Source organism: Prinia subflava, chromosome 1 (assembly GCF_021018805.1).
Source record: "Prinia subflava isolate CZ2003 ecotype Zambia chromosome 1, Cam_Psub_1.2, whole genome shotgun sequence".
Taxonomy (NCBI): domain Eukaryota; kingdom Metazoa; phylum Chordata; class Aves; order Passeriformes; family Cisticolidae; genus Prinia; species Prinia subflava.
Window position 1 is genome coordinate 128,305,664 of NC_086247.1, and position 26,709 is coordinate 128,332,372.

The following is a 26,709-nucleotide window of genomic DNA, read 5'->3' on the forward strand; positions in this document are numbered from 1 at the left end:
CAGTGACAAAACACTCCCAATTTTCACTGGGCAGCTAAGAACAGCAAGGGTTTGGGACACCACTTCCCTCCCACGCCCAAGTACTGAGCATGAATGTGACTGAGGTATACACAGTCACATTAAGGAACACAATCATATGTAAATCATCACAAAAGATCTAACCTGTATCCTGAAGCACCCACTTGAAGACATTTAAGCCTTAGCCTTGCACATATGTGCACCTACATCCATAACATCTGAATTGTTCTAGTATACCCATTCAAATGCTCTCTCCCCCTGCCTACCTAACTTGAAGATGGGCAGAACATTCTCAGTAGAAAATACAGCTATTTTCTTAGAGTATACAGCTGAAAATAAAACATATCCATTAAAAAAAAAATCAAGGAATTCATGAAGGAATAGTCTCAATTTGAACACTACTTCCAATGTTTGAATGCCATTTTTTATTTAAAACTGCTACATTTCAGTGTGTCAACATATATGGTAGTAAATTTCAAACGATATACTTTGATTCACCTTTGGCAAGTACTCTCATGTGACTGCATGGAGGGGTAAAACAGCACAGATCTGTTTAAAAACTTAAAAAAAAAATTTAAAAATTTAGACAAATCAGATTTAAAAAAATTAAGAAAATTTTAGCCTTTGCTCTTCCATTGACTGTTCTCTGCAATGTTGCTGATGCAGTGGAAACAGTTTTTTCTTCACCTACTTTAAAGCAATTTATAAAAAAACCCCACCAACAAAAAACACTGAGAAAACACAAAGAGCAGGTCATCAGAAACCTACACAAAGTCACTCATGGCACAAAGTTTCAGTTTGGTTTTCATAGTTTACTGTCAGCCAAAGGTAAGATGACCATCCAGGATTATTAAACAACCATGTCAGGAAAACCCCCTATAAATATGTATTTTTGCTTGCTAACTATTTCTATAGCTCGAAGCTGGACAATGAATAATATGAATTTTGTCTATTCCACTTGTGATATACATGCAGTATAATATAACTAATGACACAAAACTGAGAAATAACCAATTAGGTCAGCTCTTTACAAAACTGAGGTAATCTGAATAGCCTGGTCAATTTTCCCTTTTGAAGGGACCTAGATGCAGACTAATATGAAGGAATCTGACACGTCCCACCTCCCCAAATGCTCACTAATATTTACCAGTCAATAGGCTGTATTTTTACAGCTCAGCCTACACAAGATGGTAACTTCCTACTGCAGATCAAGCCACAAACTCCTTGCTAATGAGTGAACCCCATCTCATTCATAAAATGTTTGTTAATAAACAAGTTAACCAGTAGGTCAAAGAGCAAAACAAGCATTAGAAATTCACTCTAAACCTTTGAATACTATCTTTCAATTGGTATATGAAAGTGTATTAGGCATGCAAGCTCTCATATTCAATTCTCTTTTATTCCTAAGTCCTTTTCAAGTACTCTGCTAGAGCAAAAGGGACCTTCCAATGAGGACTTGCTGCTGTCTGTGTAACAGATACAGCACAGAGAGCTGCTTAAGGGAAGTGAGAAATCAGCTGTGTGAAATATGTCTTTAAAAACCTATACAAAGCAAAAACTACTTGTTTTAAATAGAGGGTTTTTCCCAGCTCTGGGTAAATTCCAGTTCAGGGTAAGCTGTAACTAAAACTGTCCCTGAACAACATGAACAGAATTTCAAACTAATTATTCAGGCTGAAAAGGAAAAAATACCAGTGTCCAATAAAAAGACTGATAGCAATCTTTATCTCCCAGTTAAGACATGTCTCTATTGAAAGAATGTTAAAGCAGTGTGGCATTATCTTGGACAAGTTACACTTAAGACTTCTTAAAATCAAGTAGTAGAGCCCTTCAGAATATACAAATTCTTTAAAAGTAGATTTCATTATGAAATTATTAAAGTTTATATTGAGAGCTAGGGACTTCTAAGTTTCTAACTGACTCATTACAACAAAGCAAACATATTTATTTTAGTGCTAGACAGAGTTAATTCTGACACACACCTATTTCAGTTAAGTGTAAAGTAAGTTTCACTATCCAAAGTGAAATCCTTTTTGTAAGTGGTAATTCTGAATTCATTTGCTTGCTTGTGATGTTAAACCTACACTCACTTTTAGTTTTCATGATGTAGATCTTTTTAAAAGAGCTACCAGTTGTATTAAATAAATTTATTCTAATTTTAATAGTACACAAATTAACCAAGAAAAGGTATTTTTCAAATGTATACGCAAAATCTTATTTTATCAAAACCATTAGCTATCAGACAAGTGTTTAGGTATTTACCATACAAACATATTAAAAAAAGTGCTAAGAATCATTCCATTGATTCCTGAAGCAAGAAAACATGAATCCAAATTGCTAAAACAAGTCAAGGAAACTGCAAACAGCTATCTACTTGTTTACTGTCAAATGCTGTGGGAAACAATTCAAAGCTCCGAGCAGAACAATGTTACCTACACTACACGTGACAAATGCAGTTTCCCAGGAGAAGGTGATATTTTTATTTCCATTACTTAAGCTCTTGCTTTCAGCTGCCCACAGCTTTGACAAAATGTCTACCATGCAACATTTACCATTCTATCTCCTTTCCATTGGAGACTTCAGCAAAAGTGTTAGGGTTGTTTAAGTATGTGATTTAAAATAAAAGGGGGGTGGAAGAGATTTTACCATTTTATGTGCCAAAGCACATTACTTTAAGCTTTTTACCTGCATAGTTCTTTTTCCCACTGTTTTGGATGAAAAAGCCAAGCATTTGCCTGAGGGTCCTTTATGCTGCAAATGTGTTCCTCTAGTCCCTTGGAAGAATCTTTACATTTGGTGAAGCTTTGGCAAAAATTTCAGTTTGCACATGTTCAAGAAAGATATCTGGAACTGGCAGCCACATTTGTTAACAATTCTGTCTCTCATGGGCTTTACAGTTTGAACAGAACCACCCCAGGGAATTTCTCCTTCCAGGAACTGCAGATTACTGTGGCACAAAGAAACTTAGTGCAGATACTCCTGTATTAAACAAACACTTAACACCCACCACATAGGCTGAAGGAAAGGAAAGGGATAAAATAGAAGTCAAACAATAGAGAGCCAGAACTGACAAGGAGCTGGAAGTTAAGAGTAAGAGCTCAAACAGAGTAGATGAATAGCGCCTGGATGATGCATGCAGAAGACCTGGGTTATAAACCCAAGGAACTAGAAAATGTAAGAACACTGGCCTCAGTGTTCAGCTGGAGAAAGGAAAACAGAGGAAGAGGAAGAACGGTATGCTGAAGAAGACAAGCATAGGTTTTGGGGTGAACAACCATTGCAAAGTTTGGATAGAAACAACTCTCTTCCACAGAACCTATTTTGTCCACTAAGGCACTCTATCAAAAAAAGGAACTGTGAAACACGTTGGCCACACATTTCTTATCTTTGTCTTGTGGTCAGTATACCAAGAGGGTGGCAACCCAGCACAATGGATCACTGTTATCAAATGGCAGACTTGCTTACATGCTGAAGGGTTCACTATCACTGACAGCCACAGGTCTGTGGTGAAGAACAGCGGCTTGTTGCACAAGCTGATAGGAAATTGCCAGAGTATGAAGCATAGTCTCTCAGTAAAAGCAAGGAAACATTATCCTAGAAAAACAGATGCTACTCCTGTCTGTATTATAATTTCTTTGTGCTGGTAGGTAAGATTTAAGCCAAAACTTCTCAGACAAAAACTCCTTCTGCACTAATTTCTGGTCACTGAATCTGTCATTCTAAATGCTTCCTCACAGCTGCAGATGAAGTCATCCAGGCAACTGAAGGCCCATGTACCAATACATCAAGGTTTCACAAGACATACTCAGTGACATGGGAACAGAAAAGCCTCTTTTGATCAACCTCCCTTTGGCACGGGACCTATCTTTAAAAATGAGGCTATTGCCACCAATGGATTGCAATGGATTCTGTATTTGTCAAACGTGATTTAAAAATCTGAGTAATTAAACTTGCATCACTCCTTCTGACAGTTATTCTATCAATGGCTGTCCAGAAGAAGAATATATACTGCCTTTTAACTTGTTCTCATCGGATAACCTATATATTCCTTCTCATTTTTGAATGCCCTATTCAACAGGCAGTCACGAAAGAGGATGCAAAAAGCCCAGAGTATGAGGGAAACATTCCAACTCAAGGGAATATGCTGCAAGATTCATTTTTCGAAAAGCGCGGTGCAGTTCTTGAAGAGAGGATACACCCTTCCTGACAGGGGCATGAGGCTGAATGTAGCCCCTTATTAGGTTCTGGACAATTTAGTTACTCAAACTGTGGACAAAACGGAGGTTACTGGGACAAAAACAGAGATACTGTCATTTCAGCTGAGCTGGAGGCCATTTTACTGTACCTACTTTCTCATGATGCAAATCCACTTTTTGTAGGTTCTTTCTAGCTGCAATTGTAGTCTGCAGCAAAATATTTATGATTAAAGAGCATTTCCAGTACTCATACTGTTACTGTATCAACACTTTTTTGTGGAAGTGGTGTCCTCTCCATCTCCAACCTAAAATTTCAACAGAATTTCTAAGCAAGAATATGTGAACATACCACCTGACACTTTGCCTCTTCCAGGAGAGCAGCATTAAAGGTCAAAAAGCTAACTATGGTAACACTGAACAGAAAGCAAGCAACAAGAAGCTGGTTCCTCAGTGCTCACTCTGGACACTCTTTCACAACCAAAACTTCATAGTATGCAGGATGGAAGTCTGACAAGCATAAAATAACAATCACTCTTCAAACAGCTTATAGACTGGGTATAAAACCTGTTTCAAAAGCAAAAGAGAAGAGAGAAAGGGTGCAGTTTCCAGGACTCTAGATAGGGTTTAAAAAATGTCTTGGGATTATCAAATCTTGAAAGGCTCAACTGTGCAAAGCTTCTCACCTCTTTCAGCTGATCAGCACTTCCCCACGATGCCGAGCGCTGATGTGATCTCTTTTCTGCTCCCTCTTCAGCCCAACAGCTGGGTGTCTAGAAAGGAAAAAAAAAAGAAAATACACTATACTGAATTCTCCAGCTAAGAAAAGCTTTTGGCACAAATTACTGCTTTACTCTTTAGGCAGTGTCAGAGCTACATGAATAAATTTCAGAATCTGATATGCAGCACTAATAATCTCAATTAAAAAGCAAATCTCAATTAACAATCTCAAATAAAAAGCAAAATAGAAAACAAAGCTTTGTAAACTTGCATTTAAAAAGGATGAGAACAATGCATATTACTGAAGAAGGAATCAGAGGCCTGACAAAAAACCTTACCTGGCTGCTCCCACCTGTGCTTTGGCATCCAGCCTTTCACTTAGCGGGTAATTCAGAAAACGACAAGATTAAAAAAACTAAAACAAACTCAAGCCAGGATTCACTTCTTCCTCCTGTCTTCCTCAACCACTGGACCACAGAACCAATCCCTTCCTGCTAACTCTGACTTGACAAGAGTTTGATATACCTTTTATTATTTTTGGCACCAACTTACAGTGACAGGCAGGCCTTTTCCAGCCATATTTCAAAGCCTTGAAGTCAGGGGACTGTACTTAGATGTATGAGCTAAAATTAAACCCCAAAGACTGAGAAGCATCATAAAGCCCAAACTCTCAACTAGTATGCTTATTTGCCATAAGGCTACTATGAAAATTGAGGTTATCTACCGGAATTCCTGAACAAGAGTCACAGGAACAGTGGAAGCATCTAAAATTCAGGAGAGTTTGGGATATGAACTATATAAAACACAGTGCTATAGGCACATAAATATAAATCTGCTTATGTACCGTTTTTCCCCCCCAACAATTCCTGCTAGTATTAACTGAATCTTTGACAGTAAGTACACAAAATATCAAAGTGTACCACTGAAAACAACCATTTGTCCATGGGGTTTTTTTAAGGGACAGGACCACTGCTGACACTTCTTCTAGGGAGACAAAACCCCAGCCCACAGGACAAACAGGATCTGGGATCCACAGGCCTGTGGGACTTATTCTCATACATGGAAACCCTGTTCCTCCACAGCTTTCCTTACTCTTGTTTCCTGTCCAGGATCTAGAAGCTTTTGTAGTACCCATATGGATAATGTTTGGCTCAGGAAGGAGGCTGGGCACCACCCTGGAGAACACCATCACACCAACACCTACAGCTCCTCGCTGCCTGCACAGGGAGCTGGGAGCAGCCCCCAGGGCCCCTCGAGGCCAGCCAGAGAACCATCAAGCTCAGAACTGTAACTTCAGAGCATGGGCTGCACCTTCAGAACCACCACACTGCTGTGGTATTACACAGCCTACAGCCCAGCACCTAACTCATTAGTGCCAATATTTAGTGTACTCAGGCTCTGTGTGCACAGGCCTACACAACCTTCTTGTGTTTTCTGCCAGCCCTGCACTTTCCACTGTTCTGGTGGGGCTTTTTCTCTCTTATTTTTACACCACCAGTAATACTTCAACCAAAGGCTTGCAAGTTGTGTGGGTGACTAAAATGCAAAATGGAAAAAATCACTCTTGAAGTTTTTCCTGCATGTTCCCAGAAAAGAAAAAGTAAGTCCTTATGTGAAAAGTTAGAGTCCTGTGTATTTATTACAGGACTCTGTCATGTCATAACCCCTTCTGCTTGGGTCTGGGGCAAAAACCAGAAGACAACGTGGTTATGAAAAAAAGAATAAAACCAAATGTGAAAAGCTAAAACACCTACTTCAAACTATGTGAAAGACAAGGCAGTCCCCTCAGCCAGGCAGCACTTAATGCTCCTGACCCAAAGCAGAGCCTCTGCCACATGCATGTGCTACCCGTGTGTGCACATCTGCTTGCTCTGCATTTTAACAGAGCCACCTTCTAAGTAAGTACTTAGTTTTGCAAATTGGGTACTTACCATCTCCCTGAAATTCGTGTGGAAGACATTCTGTTGGGTTTAAATGTTGGGGTTTTTTTAAAAACACTGAAATGGCTTGCTGATTTCTACTGAACTAGTGAAAACGGGGGGATTGTTTTACTTTTTCAAAATCATAGGCTTTGACAATCTGTTACAATTCACTTTGCAATTTAAACTGTTCTCACAATATTTTACTATATCCCAAGTACAGCTGGAACCATACCCTCATACAACAGCAATGCAAAGGGAATTTCGAGAAAATTTAGCTTCTAAATAGTGTCTTCTGAATGCCGCACTGCTCCACAATTTGGGGAACACCAGGATGAAGCAGAATCAGGCGGTTTGGGGGCTTAAATACTTACCTGTAGTGCAGAAAGGTGTACCAGGGATCACTATAAGCTCATATCCTTTTAACTACAGTTTAATAAACTGAAAAGACATCAAGAATCTAAAAAGCCAAAGTGACTTTCTCAATAACGAGAAGTACACTGTTAAAAAAAACCCCAAATTTGTAAAACACATGAGCCTGACTGGATTTTTAATAAACACAGATATTGATCCAGACAGCAAGGACAAAATACAAGTTAAGATCAACCCCTAGAGACCTTAATCAACAGCATCACTGACTGTTACAAGAGAGAGAGAGGGATAGGAATCCTTATATTGCAGAGGATTTACTCAGAAATCAAATAAATATCAGAAAATACTTATTCACTTAATATTAAGTTTCATACTTGTTCAAGAATGCTTTGACATTCTCTTCCACTCAAATAGCATCTCCCTTGAGACAAGGACTTCATGGATGCTCTCAGCCCCTGGTAAACTGAGTCAAGACACAATCCTGCAAAGTATACATACACAGTATACAGGGGGAAGACTATTTGTGATCCCCAGTTTCACCTGCAGTGTTAGATTACAAACATTCTATGATATTCCTAGCACAGCACTGAAGTCAGACAGTGTTATATTTATGTGCTACTTAGAGGCAAATTTAAAAAAAAAAGCTTTACAAAAATAATACAACATAAGGAGTTACTAGAATATTACTGTAAGGTAGTCATCTTCAAATCCTGAAAACTGCTGCTTGCAATATGTTGTAATCCACATTACATGAAGAATAATTTGGGGTTTGTAATGTCAAATCCGTGTATTCAAGCAAAAGCTTTTAAAGAACAAACAGAAGCACCCCAGACTTGCTGCATTCAAACAGAAATTCTGCTTTTCTAAGTTTAGATTATGTATGGACACCTTATATCTCACTTAAATGCTGTCATTTAGATCACAAATAAGATGGGGGTGTGTAGCACCCACAATCTGTCACATCTCATGGAAATTGTTTTCTCATCTTATTTACAACTTCCAAAAAACAAACTTATCAAACTTATCAAAAACCTTTATTTGAAGCTGCAAGTGCACTTCTGAAATGTTAAACATATGAAAAAAAATATTAAAGCCAGAACACAACTCAGAATTGTATTAGAAGAAAAATTTCTGAATCACAAACAAAACCACAGTTGCTGCACTTCCAAGTCAAGAGTGCGAGAGTACCTCTCACAGCAGGAGACATCAGGCACTATCTCTGAAACGGGTAACGTTCCAGAGCACCACAGAAGTGATGCACTGAACTTCATGAAGAAGCATTAATCCTGCAAGGCCATATTATGAAACTAAGATTTTAGAGTGATATCCTTGAAAACATTTAGACAATGCATGCTGCACCTGCAAGACACGAATCTGTTGTTTTCAAGACCTTAGGGTTTGTGGTCCATTTCATGTGACACGTGGGATAGGACATGCTCAGAATGCCACATCTGTTTGCTCTCTTCAGTCTTCACGTAAATCACAATTACCACAGTTCTAACTTCACCCAGCCTCGTGGAGATCAGCACTCTTTCCAACACATTTGGTAATCCTGCCTTGCTTTTCCAACTATGCCAGGGACATACACCTACATTCTTTCCACTTAGATCAGAATGACTGCATAGTATACCAACCTACCTAAACCTAAAATAAGACTGTATTACCTTAAATATCTCACATTTGTTGCCAGCCCATCACTCCCATTACTACATACAGCCTGCATTCTGGAATATCTACATAAGTCTATGCTTTACAGTGGAAGCAATATGTTTTTGAAGAACTTCTACATTCAAAAGAAACCCAGAGGCAGAACTAGAAGATAAAAACTGATGGCTTTTCAGTTTATTTCTGAAGCATTCCAAGGCCATCTAGAAACTTTCCAAAAAGAAATTGTTAAAGGAGTTAGAAGTTAATTTGACCGTAGATGATGACTCACACATCAGATAGGTTAAGCAAAGTTAGAATGACTAATTCACAGCTCTACGACACATACCTTATTCCCTGTCCTTCTAACCAATATACATCATTAAAATATCCCATAAAATAAATTTTAACTAATAAAACAATAAAAAAGCTTCATGGAAATGAGCCTCTTTGCTTATGACTGTAATTTTTCAGCAAAAAAAAATCTACCCAGAAGAAAAAAAAGTGTCTAATGAGAGCTTGCTGTGTTAAAGCCTTGACCTACCCATAAGAAAAACATATTTTAGCCTAGAAACTCTGCAATATTCTTGAGGTTAAAAAGAAGTACAAATTCTGAAAGGCCTTTTGCAAGCTTTCTTCAATTTCATTTGTTCCATACCTAATTCTATACACAATGAGAAAAACTGGATTCTAATATTGTTGGATATGCTTATGTCATCAATTGGAAATGCCACTAGGCCATTTGTTAGTTTCTTTGTATTATTTAGACTGAGAAAGAGTACATGACAAACTTTACCTGGCAATAGTTTTATTCTGACATCAACATCAACATCTCTCCATTTTACTTTTATAAATATCTTTTAAGTTACTTAGCTACTGCCAAATAATTATATTTATCAACTCTGACAATTATCCAAATGTTTCTGAAGATTCCAAGGTTAGACACAGCTGTTTCAACATTGAGTTGTTCTTTATGCTATGAAGAGGGAAATACTTAAATGAGGAAGCATAAGGAAGTGGTGTACAAAATTATTCCATCAGTGCTCCCAAAAGAGACAGGAAAAATGGGGAAAGAAGTTATACTGAGTTTTAAATGGCCTTAACGAAAAGTTCAGATTTTACAAAAGGAGAGGAGAACAGGACAGTGGAGGAACTCAGGAAAGGAATCACAAAGTATATTAACACAAGTAACTTCCCATAATAGGAAATTCACCTGCATTTCTGAAATACTTAAAACACTACTAAATAAAATTGCATACCTCTGATTATCCAAAACATGTTGCTCATTAAAGATCAGATAGTTGCATGCATATGCACATATACACACGAACATACATACAGAATTCTGAGAAATACTGAATTGTACAAATACCACAATGCAGTGTCTTTTTCCAAAAGCAAATAACCACCTCACTTGCCTTCTGTATTTTCAGTCAAAATACTTGGGATAAGTAAGAGGGACATAGAACTATGAACTGTGTTCCTATTCTCCCAGATACGACAGAAACTAAAGCAAACTAAATTCTGCTCCCTCCCTTCTACTATTATGAAGAAAAGTTGTACTCATGAGTATTATACAAGTTGAAGGAATTTAAGTAGAAACAAGGACTTGGAATAAAGCTCATTAAAGGTTCATCTGATCACCATGAAGACCACAAATTGTCTCTCTTTCTTAAAAAAAAAGAATTCTAAGAAACTTGGAACAGCCATAATCACCACCTTAACAAAACTGCACAAAATTTGGATTTTAGATTAATGTTTAATTAGGAACAAAATATACCCTTGAAAGAGAAATATATCTACCCACAATGTAAGTTATACTGACAGCATTGCTCATGAATTTAGAAGTAAAACAAGAGATAATTTATTCTCCAATGAAACATGTTCATACAGAAAAATGGTTTATTGATTTTCATTAACTTCTTTTTATTTAACTTAATTTGCTATGCATGCATCCTATCAACAACTCATCCTTAGTTCTTGAAATTAGACATACTTCAAGCTACGCACAGCTTAAACAACAAAAACCCAGACACACATCAAAACATAAGATAATGTTTTATGATCATCTTCAAGCCTCCCTAGTGAGCATTTTATTTGGAAAGAAAAACCAAAAATCAAACAAAAAGAAGTCCTCCAACTGGTAATCACTGTGCATATCAATATGCTCGTTCCATTTTCCATATTCATAGTCACAAGTAGTGACTCAACTTAAGCACTGATAAATGCTTGAGTCTGGCACAATTTGAAGACAAAGACAGCTAATATAATTCCTTGCAGGAAGATATCCACAAATGCAGACCTTAAGATCTCCCTGCTCCTACCCCTTTCAAATAATACTTCATTTTGTAATGACAACAGAATGATTTTCCTCTCTTTTATAGTTGATTATGCTGAAAAGGTAAAACTTCAGTTTTAGTTTCTGAATGAGGCAAAGGGAGGCAGCCAAACGTTCACATAACCTGAACACTTACTTGAGCTCACTAGAAAAGCAATTTTACTGCCAAATACTTGGAGCTCAAATATTTATAGAACAGTTTGTTTATCTTTTCTGCAACTATAAAAGATTTGTTTGTAAATGTTTAAATATTCTGAATTTTCTATTCATAAGGGTATTTGTAAAGATTGATATGGATCTACATTTTTAGAGAGGGGTTGAGAAATACAGTAACTACAAAGCATGGTACTGAAAATCTCCTGAATGGAAATTATGCTTTCAAAACAGAAAGACTTTAAAGTCATAGCATTGTGAATGGAAGGTATCTTGAAAATAAATACAGGATTATGAGCTTATTAGGTAGATCTTTTGTGATAGTAAATATGACTGCTGGTTTTTGGCTAAAACTGACTGTCTCATTTCAAAATAAGCAGGACGCGAGGATCCTTTTCCAACAGATCCTCATTAGTTTCTATAATTTTTCTTGGAACATTTTAATCATCAGTTTCTCAAATTTATTAAGTAAGGTTTCTGAAACATACAGATCCGTTTTCTTTCTTTTTTAAGCACTCTGTGCTTATCTTTACTCCATCAAAGGGCTTCCTCTGTTGCACGACATATTTTTGAGATGAAGAAACTTCTATATACATTCTAACTTGTCCTGAGAAACTCAGTATTACACAAAAGACTAGAATCATAGAATCTATTTCAAAACCCATAACCATGGATCAGAATTGTGGCACAAGAGATAAGCAACTGATTTAACTACCAAACCTACATGACCTGTTAGATTGAAAATATAACTAAAGAGAGAGTTTCTTCTAGTTTCCAATTTAGTTTCACAGACAAACTCAGATGGCTTATTCCAAACCCCAAAAGCACTCCTGAAAAACCCAAGAATGCAGCTCTTTTGATAATAATTGGGGAGAGATGGTTAGAATGATGTCATTTTAATCTGTTTGACAGTGATCATCTTTGTGGGCAACAAGCTCCAGCACAAGGAGGAAGCAGGCAAGAAAGAACATTCACCTTTCTAGTCAGAGAGCACTGGAGTAGTAGAATGCCCCAGCAGCATACCTGCCAGAGGATACTGCTAAGGACAGAGCCCTGAGGAGAATCCAAGGCTATCACAAGAGTATCAGGCAACGACTAACCTCAGTGGCCTTCCCTCAGCCCCATGCACACATACAAACACACAGTTTGAGACTGACAGATTTATTACCATGATTTAGTAAAATCTTTAGTTTGTCAGCCACTGCTATATGGACTCTATTGCTTAAATAACACTCGGTACAATTTTGCATATAGCAGATTCAAAATAAACCAGATACAAGGCTGAGATTGATATCTGCTTATTTAGCCTCAACAGATCTGCCCACATGGAGAAAATTATTTTTAACTGTTTTCTAAAAGCACAAAAATATTATCATTGCATACCATGTTACTGCATTAGCGCTCATTAAAAAAAGACTACTGTAAATTATTTTAGGGTATCATATTCATAATAAAATTAAGTGAATCCACATTTAATTCGGAATTAAATTAGTAGACATCAATTATACGAAACATCTCTTGTCTTGTTTTACAGCTTTTACCTGAGTAGATTTATCTTTCATACATGAAGGGTAGTGTACATGGGGATCACGTGGCCACTGTCCTGTGAGGTAAGGTCCTGTTATTGTGTCCAAAGAAGAAGTTCGCCTTATGGTACCAGAAGTTCTGATTTGCTGGGACTTTGGCCTGTCCACTGTAGAAAACCAGAACAAAATCAACAAAAAAGTCAGGCTAAATTTGACATGAAATGTTAAAAGCTAGCTATGACACACAATGGCAAGAACATACCAGAAACCTCTGTTTAAATGCCAAACTGAAAAGAATGCCATCACATCAAAGCAAATACATCAGACAAAAGAAAAAAACAAATACAAAAGGGAAAACTTAATAGTTACAAAACCCCCAATGCTTAAGGTATTCATATCTGCAAAGAACGGCTACTTATGCTATGTATTTTCATCAGCAAAAAAAATCAAGCAAATTTAAAAACAGTGATGATGCAACTCAGGAAAGCCAGACATGCAGAAATAAGAAAATATGGCATAGCTTCTTAAGTCAGCTTGCTTAGCTTTCTAAACACTAAAATACAAATCACGAGAAAAACTGTGGTTGTTAAGAGGATGCATATCAATTTTTTTCTCTTTTCCATACTATTTTATGATTTAAATCAATTCCATATTATTTACAAGATCCTACTGCAGGCCATAGCAAGCCGAGAGCGTGATTGCGTCTTTCCCTCTGACAGAGAGCCGGTCAGAGCAGCTGCCTTGCTTGTTTTCACTCATCATTATGCCTGCAGTCCTCATCTCCTCCCTGTACTTCTCTAGCCATGCACTCAGATCATGGAACACTTTTTCTGGCATTTCATTTGGAGAGCAAAGTGCAGGGTGATTCACAAGATTGATGTGGGAAAGAACAGACTTTTACAGCATACTCTCTGGATTGTCTTTGTCTGCTTTGTCCTTCAGGCAGTATTACTTCATATACTCGTTTTCTAGACTTCGTATTAGCCCACCTAAGCCCTACATGGCACCTACTGTCTGTTTTGCTCATCCCTACTAAAAGAAATTCACAAGTGAGGTAACTTCTAAGTTAGTCATGTGCTATGCACTGATCTGACCCACCAAAAGCCTATTCACTGCTCAGAATATGAGAGCAAACCTGCTGGCACACTTCTGAGTCCATACATGGTCACTGGCCTCCCCCAGTATTTCCTATTTGTGTATCACCTGGAACTGATGGATCTCAAAAAGCAGAGCCCATCAGCAATGTGATATATAGCATTCAGCACAATTAGGGTATAGCTTGCACTAATATAGCATCATTATAGTATGATATATGAAGACAATGTTAAAAGAGACCATTTTATTCAAATATAGACCTGCTAAAACACTGCATTAGCTACTCATTTTAGGTGAAGAGTTCTAAACAATGCTGTGAATTGGACATGACATAATATATCATGCTGCCTTTTATACTGTAATTACTTTGACTGCCTTATCTATAAATCAAATCCCTACTATTTCAAACAGATCTATCCTTATAGGATTCCAATTGTGACAAATCTGCTTTTTAAGAAAGATCCTTGAACTATTAAAAGTAAAGAGATGACAAATTTTAAAAGTTAAACTAGTGTTTACATTTGTACTGAAACACAAGTGCACGTAATGGGTATATAGCTACAAAGAATTCTTCCAACCTTCCCTGTCATGCTGTGGCACTATGCTACTCTCTCAGCCCAAGTTTTGAAAGTTTCTCAGAAAACACCTTTTAAAACAAGTCAGAAACAAGCACAAGATAATGTTTGAAGATGAGGAAGTATGGACTAAACCCAAGAGAACACAAGCCCAAAAGACACAACAAAATATATACAACCAGACAATTAGCTAAGGTTTGTAACTTGTTCCACAACCAGAGGAAACTCAAAGGAAATCCCAACATTACTAACTAAAATAATGCCATTAAAACTGAAGAGAAACAAACACCACCAAAAGTTACTAGTTTTGTTTTTCCACAGGCATCTTGAAAGTGGATTGCAAGACACTGTCAAGCCTTAAAGCTGAGAAAAAAAGTTCAAGGTGTGGTTTCCAAAGTCCCTACTATTCATCAATGTTTCTCTGAATTACAGGAAACAAATCACTTCTCAACTATATAAACCAATTCAGGTTAACACTAATTTAATGTCATCCCTATTTCACCATTGTCTGTGCTCCTTCCATCTCTTTTGAGATGGATTCAATGCCATCCCTAGTTGACCACTGTCTGTGCTCCTTCCGTCTCCTTTGAGATGGCATGCACAGATGTGTGAATCCACCTGGCAAAATGATTCACTGAGTTAAGCATAATGAAAACTGAAGTGCATCCCCCTAAAGTCATAACCACAGAGTTTTCCCCATTACAGCAGAGCTGGCACAACATAATGGGCAGAAACCACCAGGAGAGCTAGAACAGCAGTAGCCTTGTGGTCTGTTTAATAACAATTTTGGCTCCTCATCTTTTATGATGTATCATTAGATTATAAAAAATAAAGAAGAAGGGATCTATAAGCATGAAATTTGAAGGAACTTTTGGAAATTAGCATTTGACAAAGTGTCTTGTATAGTAATGTACTCAGACATGATGGGATGCCCTGGAGAGCATCACTGTACTGGACCCCAACAGTGGCAGATCAGATAAGCTTAAGTAGTTTTCTAAATATTAGAACTGCTCCCAGGATTTATTTCCTAATCTTGCTTTTCTCACCCCATCGTATGTCTGGGTTTCCACTACTCTAGGGAGATACTACATAACACTTCTTCCCAAATTTTCATTATCAGTGCAATGTTGATGATACTATCATGAATATCCTTCTCCAGCCCAAATCACTTCCCCTTGTTGGAAACCTCATGCTCCAGTTTTCTCAGGCAATCAAAATAGCTGAAGTGCTTTAACAGCTCCTGAAGATACACAACAGACTTCAGCATTCAGCAAGGCTTCAACAATATTAAGAAATCTCTAAAATTACAGACCAATTTTATCCAAGTTTCAAACTCATCTGACAATATCCTGAGCATATAAATCGATTTTACTGCAGGGCTAAGTCAAAGTATTCTGTTGTCCTAGTCAGTGACAAGTGAGACAACTCATATGAAACTCAGCTCTACCTCTAGAAGAAGCAAACTTAAGATCACAGCGTTTAAGCAGTGTAACATTACCTGAGGAAGTTATCTAGGAATTAGAAAAGCAAGACATGCTTGCCGCAAGGCGAAATACCTCACGAGCATGGAGATTAGCTCAGTTGATTAGAGCATGATCATAATAATGCCCAGCTTGAGAGTTAGATCCCTGTATCAGCTGTTCTCTTAAGAGTGGGACTCAACTCTTGTGAGTCCCTTCCAACTCTGAATATTCTGTGATTCTATGTGTTACTTAAAATATGCCACAAGTTTTAATGGCATGTATTTAGGACAAATTGCAACACCATTCTAGTTAGGAACGTTACACAAAATGACACAAGAGTCCACCTGAATACTACAGCTGGCAAAATTTGGCGTGATCCTACCTCCCAGCAGGTATCAACTTCAATAACCTGCATGAAATCATGATTCTGTATGCTGCATTGAGAGCAAAGAGAATTCTAGTTATACCACCTAGACTGACTGAAAAAAGGTTTCCATTTCTCTGACAACAAAATGTAATTCAGTAAGAGCCTAACACGACAGCCCTTTTGAAAAAGACATGGGGCTCAAATAAAACCATCTGCTGCAGCTCTAAAATGAAGAGCTTGCCTTCCCATCTAGCATAGAGGCAGCTAACCTGCACATAATCTGAAAGCCATGTTCACAGTCCATTTTTAGCTTAAATAGCTTTGTGCCACATGTGCAATGAGGAAAATCACCCGCAACACAAGAGTAAGACTGACAGCTAGCATTGGTAACACTAAAAAAACTGGTTCAGCTCAGTCCACCAGAGCTCATCTGTCAACATCTTTTCTTCCCATGTTTCTTTCAGTTAGCAAATCCAGTTCAAATTTGGCCAGAACTTTTCCACTCACGTACTTGCATAGATAAAATTGATTTTAAAGGAGTAAAATTATCCTGAGAATCTCAGCTAGCACACACTCCTCTCAAACTGAGTGAAAAAACATGAAATAAAAATAAAATTCACTGGTCTTCAAAACTAGGAGCATTAATATTGTCATCTCACCAAGATACCATGAAATATCAGTACCAAATTCCACAATAAAGTTTAACGAGATATTGTTTCTCTTCAGTTTAGTTGCTAGCACCCTGCACAACCTCCTAGTCACAAGCTACCAGTGAAATGGGTCCCAATCTCAAGACTCATCCATTCCTGAAGAATTTCAGATTTTATCTAGGAAATAAATACTAACTTCAAAAGAATTTTCTCAAAATATACTCTTTGGAAGACTCACTATGATGGATATCCTAGTCTGCTTAAGACTCTTCTCAAGAGCCACAAAGTCATAGTTCAAGTAGTCTGGCCCAAAGGCTATTCAGAGTCTGTGTATACCACCATAAAATAATATCAGATATTTCTAAGACGTTCCTACCAGATATGACAACAAATTTACAACAGTCTACCAACCCAATGAGATGCAGAATGGCCTGTGTGAATGCTTCTTAAATAATGAATTACGTGGGAAAGCTAGAAATGGAAAAGCTGAATATTAAGGCATGGTGACCCACAATGATCTGTAAGAATGATGGCCTGACATCACTTAAATCACATTTCCCACAGCAGCTACTAATGACTGTCCTACACCTAGTTAAATTCCTCTCTCCTGTTACACCTTGTAAAAGCATGAAAAAGGGACACCTTTGCTCTTGTTTACTTTGGACAGTGAGTACCATAAAAGCAGACCTCTGGTTTCAAAAGGACTCTGTCTCTGGTCAAGGGAGGTTTTTTTCTTTTTTGTTTGCTTTTTAATAAAGTATAGTGACACTGTACTGATATCTGAATGTATATCTGATTGGTCTTTCCTGCTCTGATTATGTAGGTAGATGGTCAAACTGGTGCATGTTTAATTTGTGGAACTCGTCTCTATGACTTTGCCAGGAAAAAGATTGAATAATGGGGATTTAGAGGCCACTCGAAAAAAATATTTCAATCTTCATTCTCAAGAAGGCTTTTCTCTTGTAATTGGAGCCAAAATCTCTCATGAAAAAGATTAACAAGGGATTTGGGGTCCCCTGAAGTTTTACTTCAGAGGAGTAAAGAGATCTATTGGCTCAAAAGACATTTCCCAGTTGCCAGTGACTGACGGACTTGTTTCTGACCCAATCTGCTAACTGGCTGCATGACTGCATTAACAGTTCAGAAAGGTGCAGAGCAACAAAGAGCATGCTGTTCGCCATGTACCGTTCATACAAAGTAACAAAAAATAAGATTTTAAGTAGGATCTTAAAAAAACCCACAGCACCCTTTTATGTAATTGAAAAGAAAAAACGTGACATTACCGCACTCTTCCTTCATAATTTCAAATTAAATAGCCTAATCTCTTTAATAGCTTAACACAAAACAAAATGCCAGCGTTTTCGAACATTTAAAAGGCAGTACAGTGTTTTGCTACCGAAACTATAATTCTAAGAGAATATAAGAAGAGACAGTCTTTTTAAGTTACCTCCCAATATATCTCTAAAGTACTTTACATTCAGCTCCTTAAAACATGTTTTCATTATATGCACCACGTTGGTTTTGGTTCAGTTGTATCAACTTCAGAAATTATTCCCCAGTTTCTACCTTTAGAAATCAAGAGAGAATGACTAAAAATGAAGAGGGATGACAGTCATGAAATTACTACTCCAAAGAGACAGACACAATCCACTCTGATTTCCTCTCATTATCCTAACTGAAGGGAAAAAAAAACTCAGTGCAAACAGCATCATAATCTAACCAAGGCTCCAACAACCAAAACTGAACAAGCAGAAAGCACCCTACTTCTTAAGACCAAGGATCTTTTCAGAGATCCAGGTCCATAAATTATGTGCTTTCTACATCCAGAATTCTTCAGAGGAGCCAGTCTTCCACACAGATCATTTTACAGTCTGGTAGTCAGGGCAGATTTGGTTTTGTACCTGACAAGGCTTATGAGAATTCAGATTAAACTACAAGAAACAGAAGTCTATCAAGACAGGACATCACCTATGCTGGGGAAAAAACATAAAACCAGCTTGTTCCTTCAAAGGAAAATTGTACACACACTGACCCACAGTACAGGATTTAGGAATCAACCCTGTTATCTTTTATAGCTATGACTAAGTCATCTAGAAAGGGAAAAGATCTTCTGATGAGTCACTGAATCCAACCCATAGGTTAAGGCATTTCTCTCCATAACGGAGGTTCCACGCGTGACTCTCAAGGATGTACAGCTCTGCTCATCCAACTACACAGGAAGGCACAGCAGCAGGGCTAGCACGGATACCAGAGCAAGTAGAACACATGGATCAGGTTGTAGGCATATTTCACTGGACCTGCAGTTGACTGAAAATCCTGGTTACCTATGCATGCATGTTGAAACAAGGTCTCTGCCTCATGTCCCTTATTCCCCCCAACCACAGGTCAAGTAAAATGTGGCTATAAATATCTTTCAGATTTTGTTCACACCAAAACTCCTCTGTTTAAAATCAACATTATCCTTAGAGATCAAGCACAGAAAGAACGCTCTAATCTCCATAAGAAAAGTAAACAAACCATATGGCAGAAAGTTTCAGTCCACTAAAGCTAAACCATTCTTCTAACAAGGATTACTGCTGGCATGTACAGGACCTGAAGGATTTCATGTCACAAAAGCCTGCTTTGTTCAACAGATGTAACCTACACACTTGCACTCTTCCAACAGGATGACATGTAGGTAAAAACCACATATTTTTACGTATTTCATGTTTGTAGAATATATTTTTCTTTCACAGATTATTACTTCAAATTTAAATACTACACAAATATCTAAACTTAGTATTGTTTAATAAAGTATCTAAAATGTGTTCGTACTATAAAGTTAAGACAAATTTGATTTGAGCTCAGCAGCTAAGTACTTAGGAAAAAGCACACTGAAACAACCATTCATTAACTGCTGGGCACTCCAGCAGATACAGAGAATTTCCTTCCTTTTAGTTCATTAATTTATATCTCCTGAATCATCTAGTCTAAGTATCAAATATTGATAACCAAACCAGGAACTAAGAACAGCACTAAAGCTTGGGGTGTTATTTTTTCTTCCAGTATATTAATAATTAAAATACTGAAGGTCATTATAAACACATGCAGTTGATTCAGTAACTGAAGAACACTTTTTTTAAATAAAGCTCTGAAGGGATTTTTTTTGTTCTTGTTATAACGACAACAAGATATAGAAAGTGAGGATTTTGTAAACCTTTAATCTAATTCTTCTTTCCATCAAAATGCAGCTGGACATAATAATGAATAAAACAAATCAGATGGCACAACTCACCATTTTCACAATCAAAATACACAAAGAACTGTAATCAATGCACAGAGGCTATACAATGCCATCATAATGACCACCAATTATTAGAGATAGAAAGCATTCTCCTAGCTAGAGCAAACTATATTAACCAAGAATAATATATTTTTCTGAAAAAAAACCTGAAAAATAGAAATGTAAAACCAGATTAAAATTGATTGCCTAAATGAGAGTGCTCAACTTTGATGATTAAATAAATTATCTTTTCATTATCAGTTAAGACATACAAACAAAGGACTAGGAACAACTTCCTAAATCTGGAGCCCACTTCGTAGCTATCCCTGACAAAACAGATAATCACTTCCAAACAGGGTACAGTCAGTCTTACAGCAGCTATTTGTCCTAACAATTCCTACTGGAAAAATGACCCAGGAACTTTTTTGTCCTGATGTTTTCAGGCCTTCTTACAGTTTAATATATAAATATTTAATGTTGTCAAACCAATCCACCCACTCATTCCCTTCCTTGCTCACCTGGATTCTGACAAAGCTACTGTATTTTTATTCAGATTTTTTTTAGCATCACACAGTTAAACTCCTAACCTGTGAGTCCTTCTCTGAGTCAGCTCCCGATTGACTTTACCTCTCTTGAACCACCAAAAGTGTGTGCAATATCCCATTTAATGCCTCAGCAGCCCCTGTGTGGCCGACTGCTCTTCATGTAAGACCAGACCTGTGCCCAGAACTTTTTTAGTTATTTCATGTTGGCAGTTTCGAGATCTTACCATCACCCAACTCCACCCACCAGAATTTTCAAATTAGATGCTCCTCCTTTGAGGAAAAGATACTCTGAGTGAGTACAATCCCACATACATTAACTTCCACTTTTTACTTTCAAATCTAATTTTTTAAACTTATTACTTCAATTCCCATGGTTCTGCAACTCTTCTTGCATAATCTTCCTGTGTACTAATTAAATCTCTCAATATTCATCAACAGTTTCATCACCCTAATTTCAAAATTTGCCTAAACAGATAAGATCTACTTCTCATCTAGGAGATCAGTTTTCTTATCAAAACGACCAGGTTAGCATGACACCACTTGGAAAGCTCATTTTGCACTTTAAGATTTCTCCCTGGTTTCCACCATCCCTTCAAATACCTTCTGAAGTTTCACCAATAATTCTCTATACTTCAGAACTGGACACAACATTTTTCATAGTTTCATACTACAAAAATAGTATAAAAATATACTGAGCTATACTCAGGAGATATGTATTCTCAAATTAAGTTGCTCCTACTAACAAGACTGCCTCAGAAATCTGAAGGTAGGTGTCAATTTCTGAATAGGCTTTTCCTAAATCCTGCAATGGAGATCCCTGAACTGACTTTACTGAAATATGCAATCTGTATTTATCACAGTCTTGGTAATTCCTAATTATCCTTGTCCCTTACAATTTGGGTGGGGTTGTTTGTTATTTGTTTGTTTGATTTTTTTTTTATCTTTCTGGGTTAAACATCATTACCCTTATAGAAAGTGATTTCTTAAGACTTTTTTCTGGTGATCACAAAGCATTGAATAAACACCTGTGCTATTTCCTCTGAGACTGTAGCTACTATTCCTTGGAGTTGACTTTGAAACTATACATTCTAGCACATCAGTCTCAGGTTATTCTCAGATCTTTTTTTCTTCATACCGAATGGTTACAACTTTTTCCTTATTCTCCAATCTGATGTTTCTATTATCTCTCTTAAAGCACACAAAGTCCAAGCCTGTTTGTGTTTTAACAGTTCTCAGCTAAGGTTCACCTTTTGACTGGTAACATGACATTCTTTCCTCAGTTCTTCCTGCTGTTTCTTGTAGGCTCTCTGCTTTTTCCTAGCAGCTTTTTCGAGGTAAGTGTCCATGCAATCAGATCACATTCTTGAACTTTTCTCATGTCTGAAAGACTCCAATAGTATTAACATTTTTCATTAAAACAGATTCTCTTTGAATTCAAGGCAGAGCAATCCCATTTAGACAAATTTTCAAACTACTTCCTTCTGAAATCCAAAACTTTACTCCAGATTCATGAATTTTAAACAAACCTCTATGTAGAATTTTCTTCTTTTGCTGTATATGCATGCAAATTTGCATGACTAGGTCTAACACTTATTTTATGTACAGTGTCAGCACACCCATTTCTTCTGCTTCTCCCAAATTTTGAGTTTTTACAGTTGGTAATTCCTAGCTTCAATGTGGCCAGTCTAAGTTCTACTATAAATCTTGCAGTCAAAAGATCTCCCTGTATCTTTCAACTTCATATTAAAGGCTATGCACACCACTAAACAAAATCATGAGTCTCCAATCATCTGAATAGCCTAGTTCCTTCTTTGGAAGATATTAAGGTACATCTGTAAGTTTCATAAAATACTTTAAATAATATATGGACTGCACATTTTGCTAAACAACTTATTTTGAAAGAATGAGCCTCTCTTTCTACAGCAACATCCAATGTTTATTTGGATCTTCCATGTGGACAATATCCTACACTGTGTATGGGTCTCCAGTCTCTTCCTTGTATGGACATTTCTCAAAAACACATTACTTCTAAACATGCATGAGTTACATTTTTGCCCATGAGAATTTTTTCTCTTCCAGACTAGGCCTTTTCCTTGTTCCCCTTGAAAAGAACAAGTATTTCAAAAGTATTTTATGTTTTCTTTGTGAGTGAAGAAAATATTGCAAAGATGATTATTCTAGGCAGGATATCAGGTATAACAAAGGAGCCACTGAAGGTGAAATAGCAGAGGAATCAGAGTATGAGAGAAAGGAAGTGTGGTATTCCACTATCAATTGCCACAATTAAGCAAACATAGCTATCAGTTAAGAATGAAGATTTTAAGACCTTGAACAGAAATTTACTTCTGTGAAGACAGCTTCTCCTTTAACCTGGCAGCTTCCCAACTGCTCTATAAACCTAAGTCTCATTCTGCATTCTTCAGCAGTTAGCTGGTATTTTTAGAGTCACACTGGTCAAAGTCTGTTCCGGGACACTCAGTGTAAATCTGGGTTTAACTTTCAGTGAGCAGCTCAAATATTCATTGCTTCAAAAAGCAGAAAGTTAAGATATCACATATAACAAAGATTTAGAATACTATACGCTGAATATGGAGGTGTAACATCTAGCTCACAGAGTCAATGCTGCAAAGCCACTTGGTTTTTATAATGTACTTTCCAGGGCTCCAGAATCCAGAACAACGGATTAGCTGACAGCACTGAATTTGACTCTATGTGTAAGCACAGGAATCACCAAACCTTTCCAGAGCATAGAGAGCACCATTCTGATATCTCCTACTGTCACCACCATCTCCTAGTCCTACTGTGCTATGGAGCTCTGCCATGGCATGCAGGAAGAGTGGTACTGGGATCCCATTAAATACCTACAGAAGTTCATAGCTCTTGCAGAGCTGCTTCCTCCATGCTGTCTCTCTGTAGCCTGAGTTATTGGAACACAGTGCAAAAGCTTCAAGGTTGATCCAGCAGCATTTCTGATCCAGCATGGGTACAGTGTTTCACCTAAGAAAAGCAACTGCACTGTAATCCCTGAGAGCTACGTGTTCATAAACGTGGGATCTTATATCTGCACTTAGGTAATCTGCACCCTAATATCCAACTTCTGACTGCATGACATAATTTGAAGTAGGGATGGTATTCACAGGGTAATTTCTGCAGACTACAATTAACTGAATCAGTTAGCCATTGAACACTGAATAACCAAAACTTGTTACCTGGTAAGAACACATTATTTACAAATAATAGCTTGGTCTCCAAACATTGACAAAGGTCAAATAATTATTAGAGTTTTGAATTTTTTTGGCACTGCAGCCTAAGCTCCTATATTAAAATGTCTGGGGTTTTTTCTAACCATGAAAACTTTTAAAAAATGAAGACACCCAGGTAATCCAGTGAGCCAACCTTTACTAATTATTTCTTTCAGAACTCCAGAACAGGCTCTGTACACCAGAACACTTGAGATTAAAAGGCACATAATATAACAATACCCACATTGCCATACATTTCATTGGTTCACAACTGAGTAATTACTGTTACAGAAAACATTTCTAAAAGATAGATTTATACTTATAACATTAAAATTAATTTAGTTACAGAAATTAGTTTCAAATTCAAGTATGAATTCCAGTCATTTTGCAATGACCTGACGGTCAGAAATAAGTGTTAATTCCTGAAATTCTGAAGCATGTTTACAACACTGCATAATGTCTGGTGGTAAGAGCATAGGAAAAGAGGTTGAAAGTCATCTTCTTCAAACAGGTGATTTGCACTGTTCAAGGAATGAGACACTTAAATTATAATTCTTGTTTAGACTACCTCACAGCAGATTGAGAGAATATTCTAGAGAGGATATTAGATTATTCGAAAACCATGACAGAACTACTACTTACTGCTCTTAAGAGCAAAATACAAGACACTTTCTTCCTAAAGAGGAAACACTGAGTAGTTTGGGTACAACTAGTTTGACGTGCAAAATAAATGGCACATAAGAACTAATGCTGTTAACCACTCATTTGTATTTGTGAACAATATCCGTGGCAAATAGCTACTCCTCAATTTAGCACCAGCAACAGTGAAAGTCCAGCTCTTATAAACACCAACATCAGTGGTATCATTTATCATTGGGGCATATGCAACACTAAATAAGGAGGTCAACCCATACAGTACCTTGCATTAAAGTTTCAAAACTCAAGCTCGTAACATTTTATGACCTACTGCATAGCATATACAATCTGCAAAGCAACAATATCTAATATGGAAAGCTAATTAAGAGATCTATTACTATAAAAAAAAATCAAAACCTCCCATCACAACCATCTTCACTGACCTAACACCAACTGTTTAGGTTAATCCCCCACGTACAAATTTTTTGTGCAGAAAACTGTTATTACTTGAGTGTAGACACTTGCACCTTCTGGGTGTTTTTTCTCCCTGTCAGAGAAAACTAATCTAACAGGGTGAATAGTTTGGCAGGAATCATCAGCAGCAGCTAGAAAATGCATATACCAAAGGAGAAGTGAAATGAACACACCCAGGGCAGAGGCAGTATTACAAGGGCTGGGACAGTAGGCCAAGGGCACTCCCCAACACAACCACACGTGGCCTGGCTGCATTTCCTTCCAAGACAGACTTCCAGGAGCTACATGCCTTCCTCTGTCCTACTAACAGGAGACATTGTCTGAGCACACTTATCACCAAACACTCCAAGGGGGCCATGTAACAGAACAGCTCTGGTCCTAAGCCCAGACTCACACAGCTGGCCGAGTAGCAAAGAGCGCACGTTTTTCAGTTTCACCCGTGGATGAGGGATGCCATGGACGATCTCAGCTTCAGAGATGTACAAACCAGAGAGCCTGACTCACCATTGCAAAGGATTGCTATTACACACTCTATCATGATACTCTGTGGGGTATCCATACTGCAGAAATCTCTGATCACTTTCATTACTATTTCTACACTTCAGCATTTAATCTCCAGTTCAAAACTGGTTGCATAGTAGTAATGAGCTTCAGAGCCAAATCAGATGGGAAAAAAATAAAGCATAACTGAAGGACTATCTAATTTTGAGGAAGTGAATATACATTCAAAATTGTTATTCAGAATTAGATTATTAAGTACAAACATCCATTCTCCTTCACCCTGATCCCCAGTGCTCTTCATTTTGCAATTATCCAAACCTTAAAAATGGTGACACAAAGGCAAAGGGCATAATCTCAGGCTGACAAGTTGCTGTGATGCATCCCTTCTAATTATGAGATGTTAATAATAATTTACTTGCCTAAAAATGCCTTAAGCCATTGTTTAAGCACTGCAGCACTGAAGGACTAACATAAACAGGCATTTAAATGTTGTAACACTAAAGCAAGATGATGATAATTAACAGTTAAATTCTTGAGCAAAATTTTCCAGTTTAATACAGGGTCATTTTTTTTCATCAATAAAAGATACTTATAAAAATGGTAGTTGTTGTTTAAACTATTATTTTAACAACGTCCCAAGCACATATGTGAAATCCATGAAGAACTACCTATTTTGTTGAGTGCTGGCAACACTGTTCCCTACTGAAGTTAACAGTCAACTGATTTACATAGGATCTTTCATTTTTCACTGCAGGTTAAAAAAATATTTTCTTCAGATAAAAATAAGTAATCAACTTGTGAAGCCCCATTTAAAATATATTTCAGATATTCACCTAAACTGAAACACTGAGGAGCATATACTCTATTTACAATATGTTTTGTATTGTTACAACTATGGCTTTCAAGTCTAGACTTAACTTCAAAATTACTGCATCAGTTATTTTTATTATTTTTTTCATCATGATATAGAGTAGTAGCATAAAACCCATTTTAAAAACAACTGGCTTTCCACTGTG

At 37.2% G+C, this 26,709-nt stretch overlaps 1 protein-coding gene across 5 annotated transcripts in view; it reads right to left on the reverse strand.

Annotated features, from left to right (window-relative positions):
* Positions 1–26,709, reverse strand: part of GLCCI1 (glucocorticoid induced 1) — a 53,348-nt gene that overhangs the window by 21,113 nt on the left and 5,526 nt on the right. For all 5 annotated transcript variants that reach the window (XM_063411631.1, XM_063411622.1, XM_063411661.1 and 2 more), the window contains exons 2-3: positions 12,899–13,050; positions 4,898–4,984 (exon numbers count right to left, since the gene is read on the reverse strand). In XM_063411631.1, coding sequence (XP_063267701.1) covers positions 4,898–4,984; positions 12,899–13,050 — 239 coding nt within the window. The remainder of the gene's footprint in view (positions 1–4,897; positions 4,985–12,898; positions 13,051–26,709) is intronic.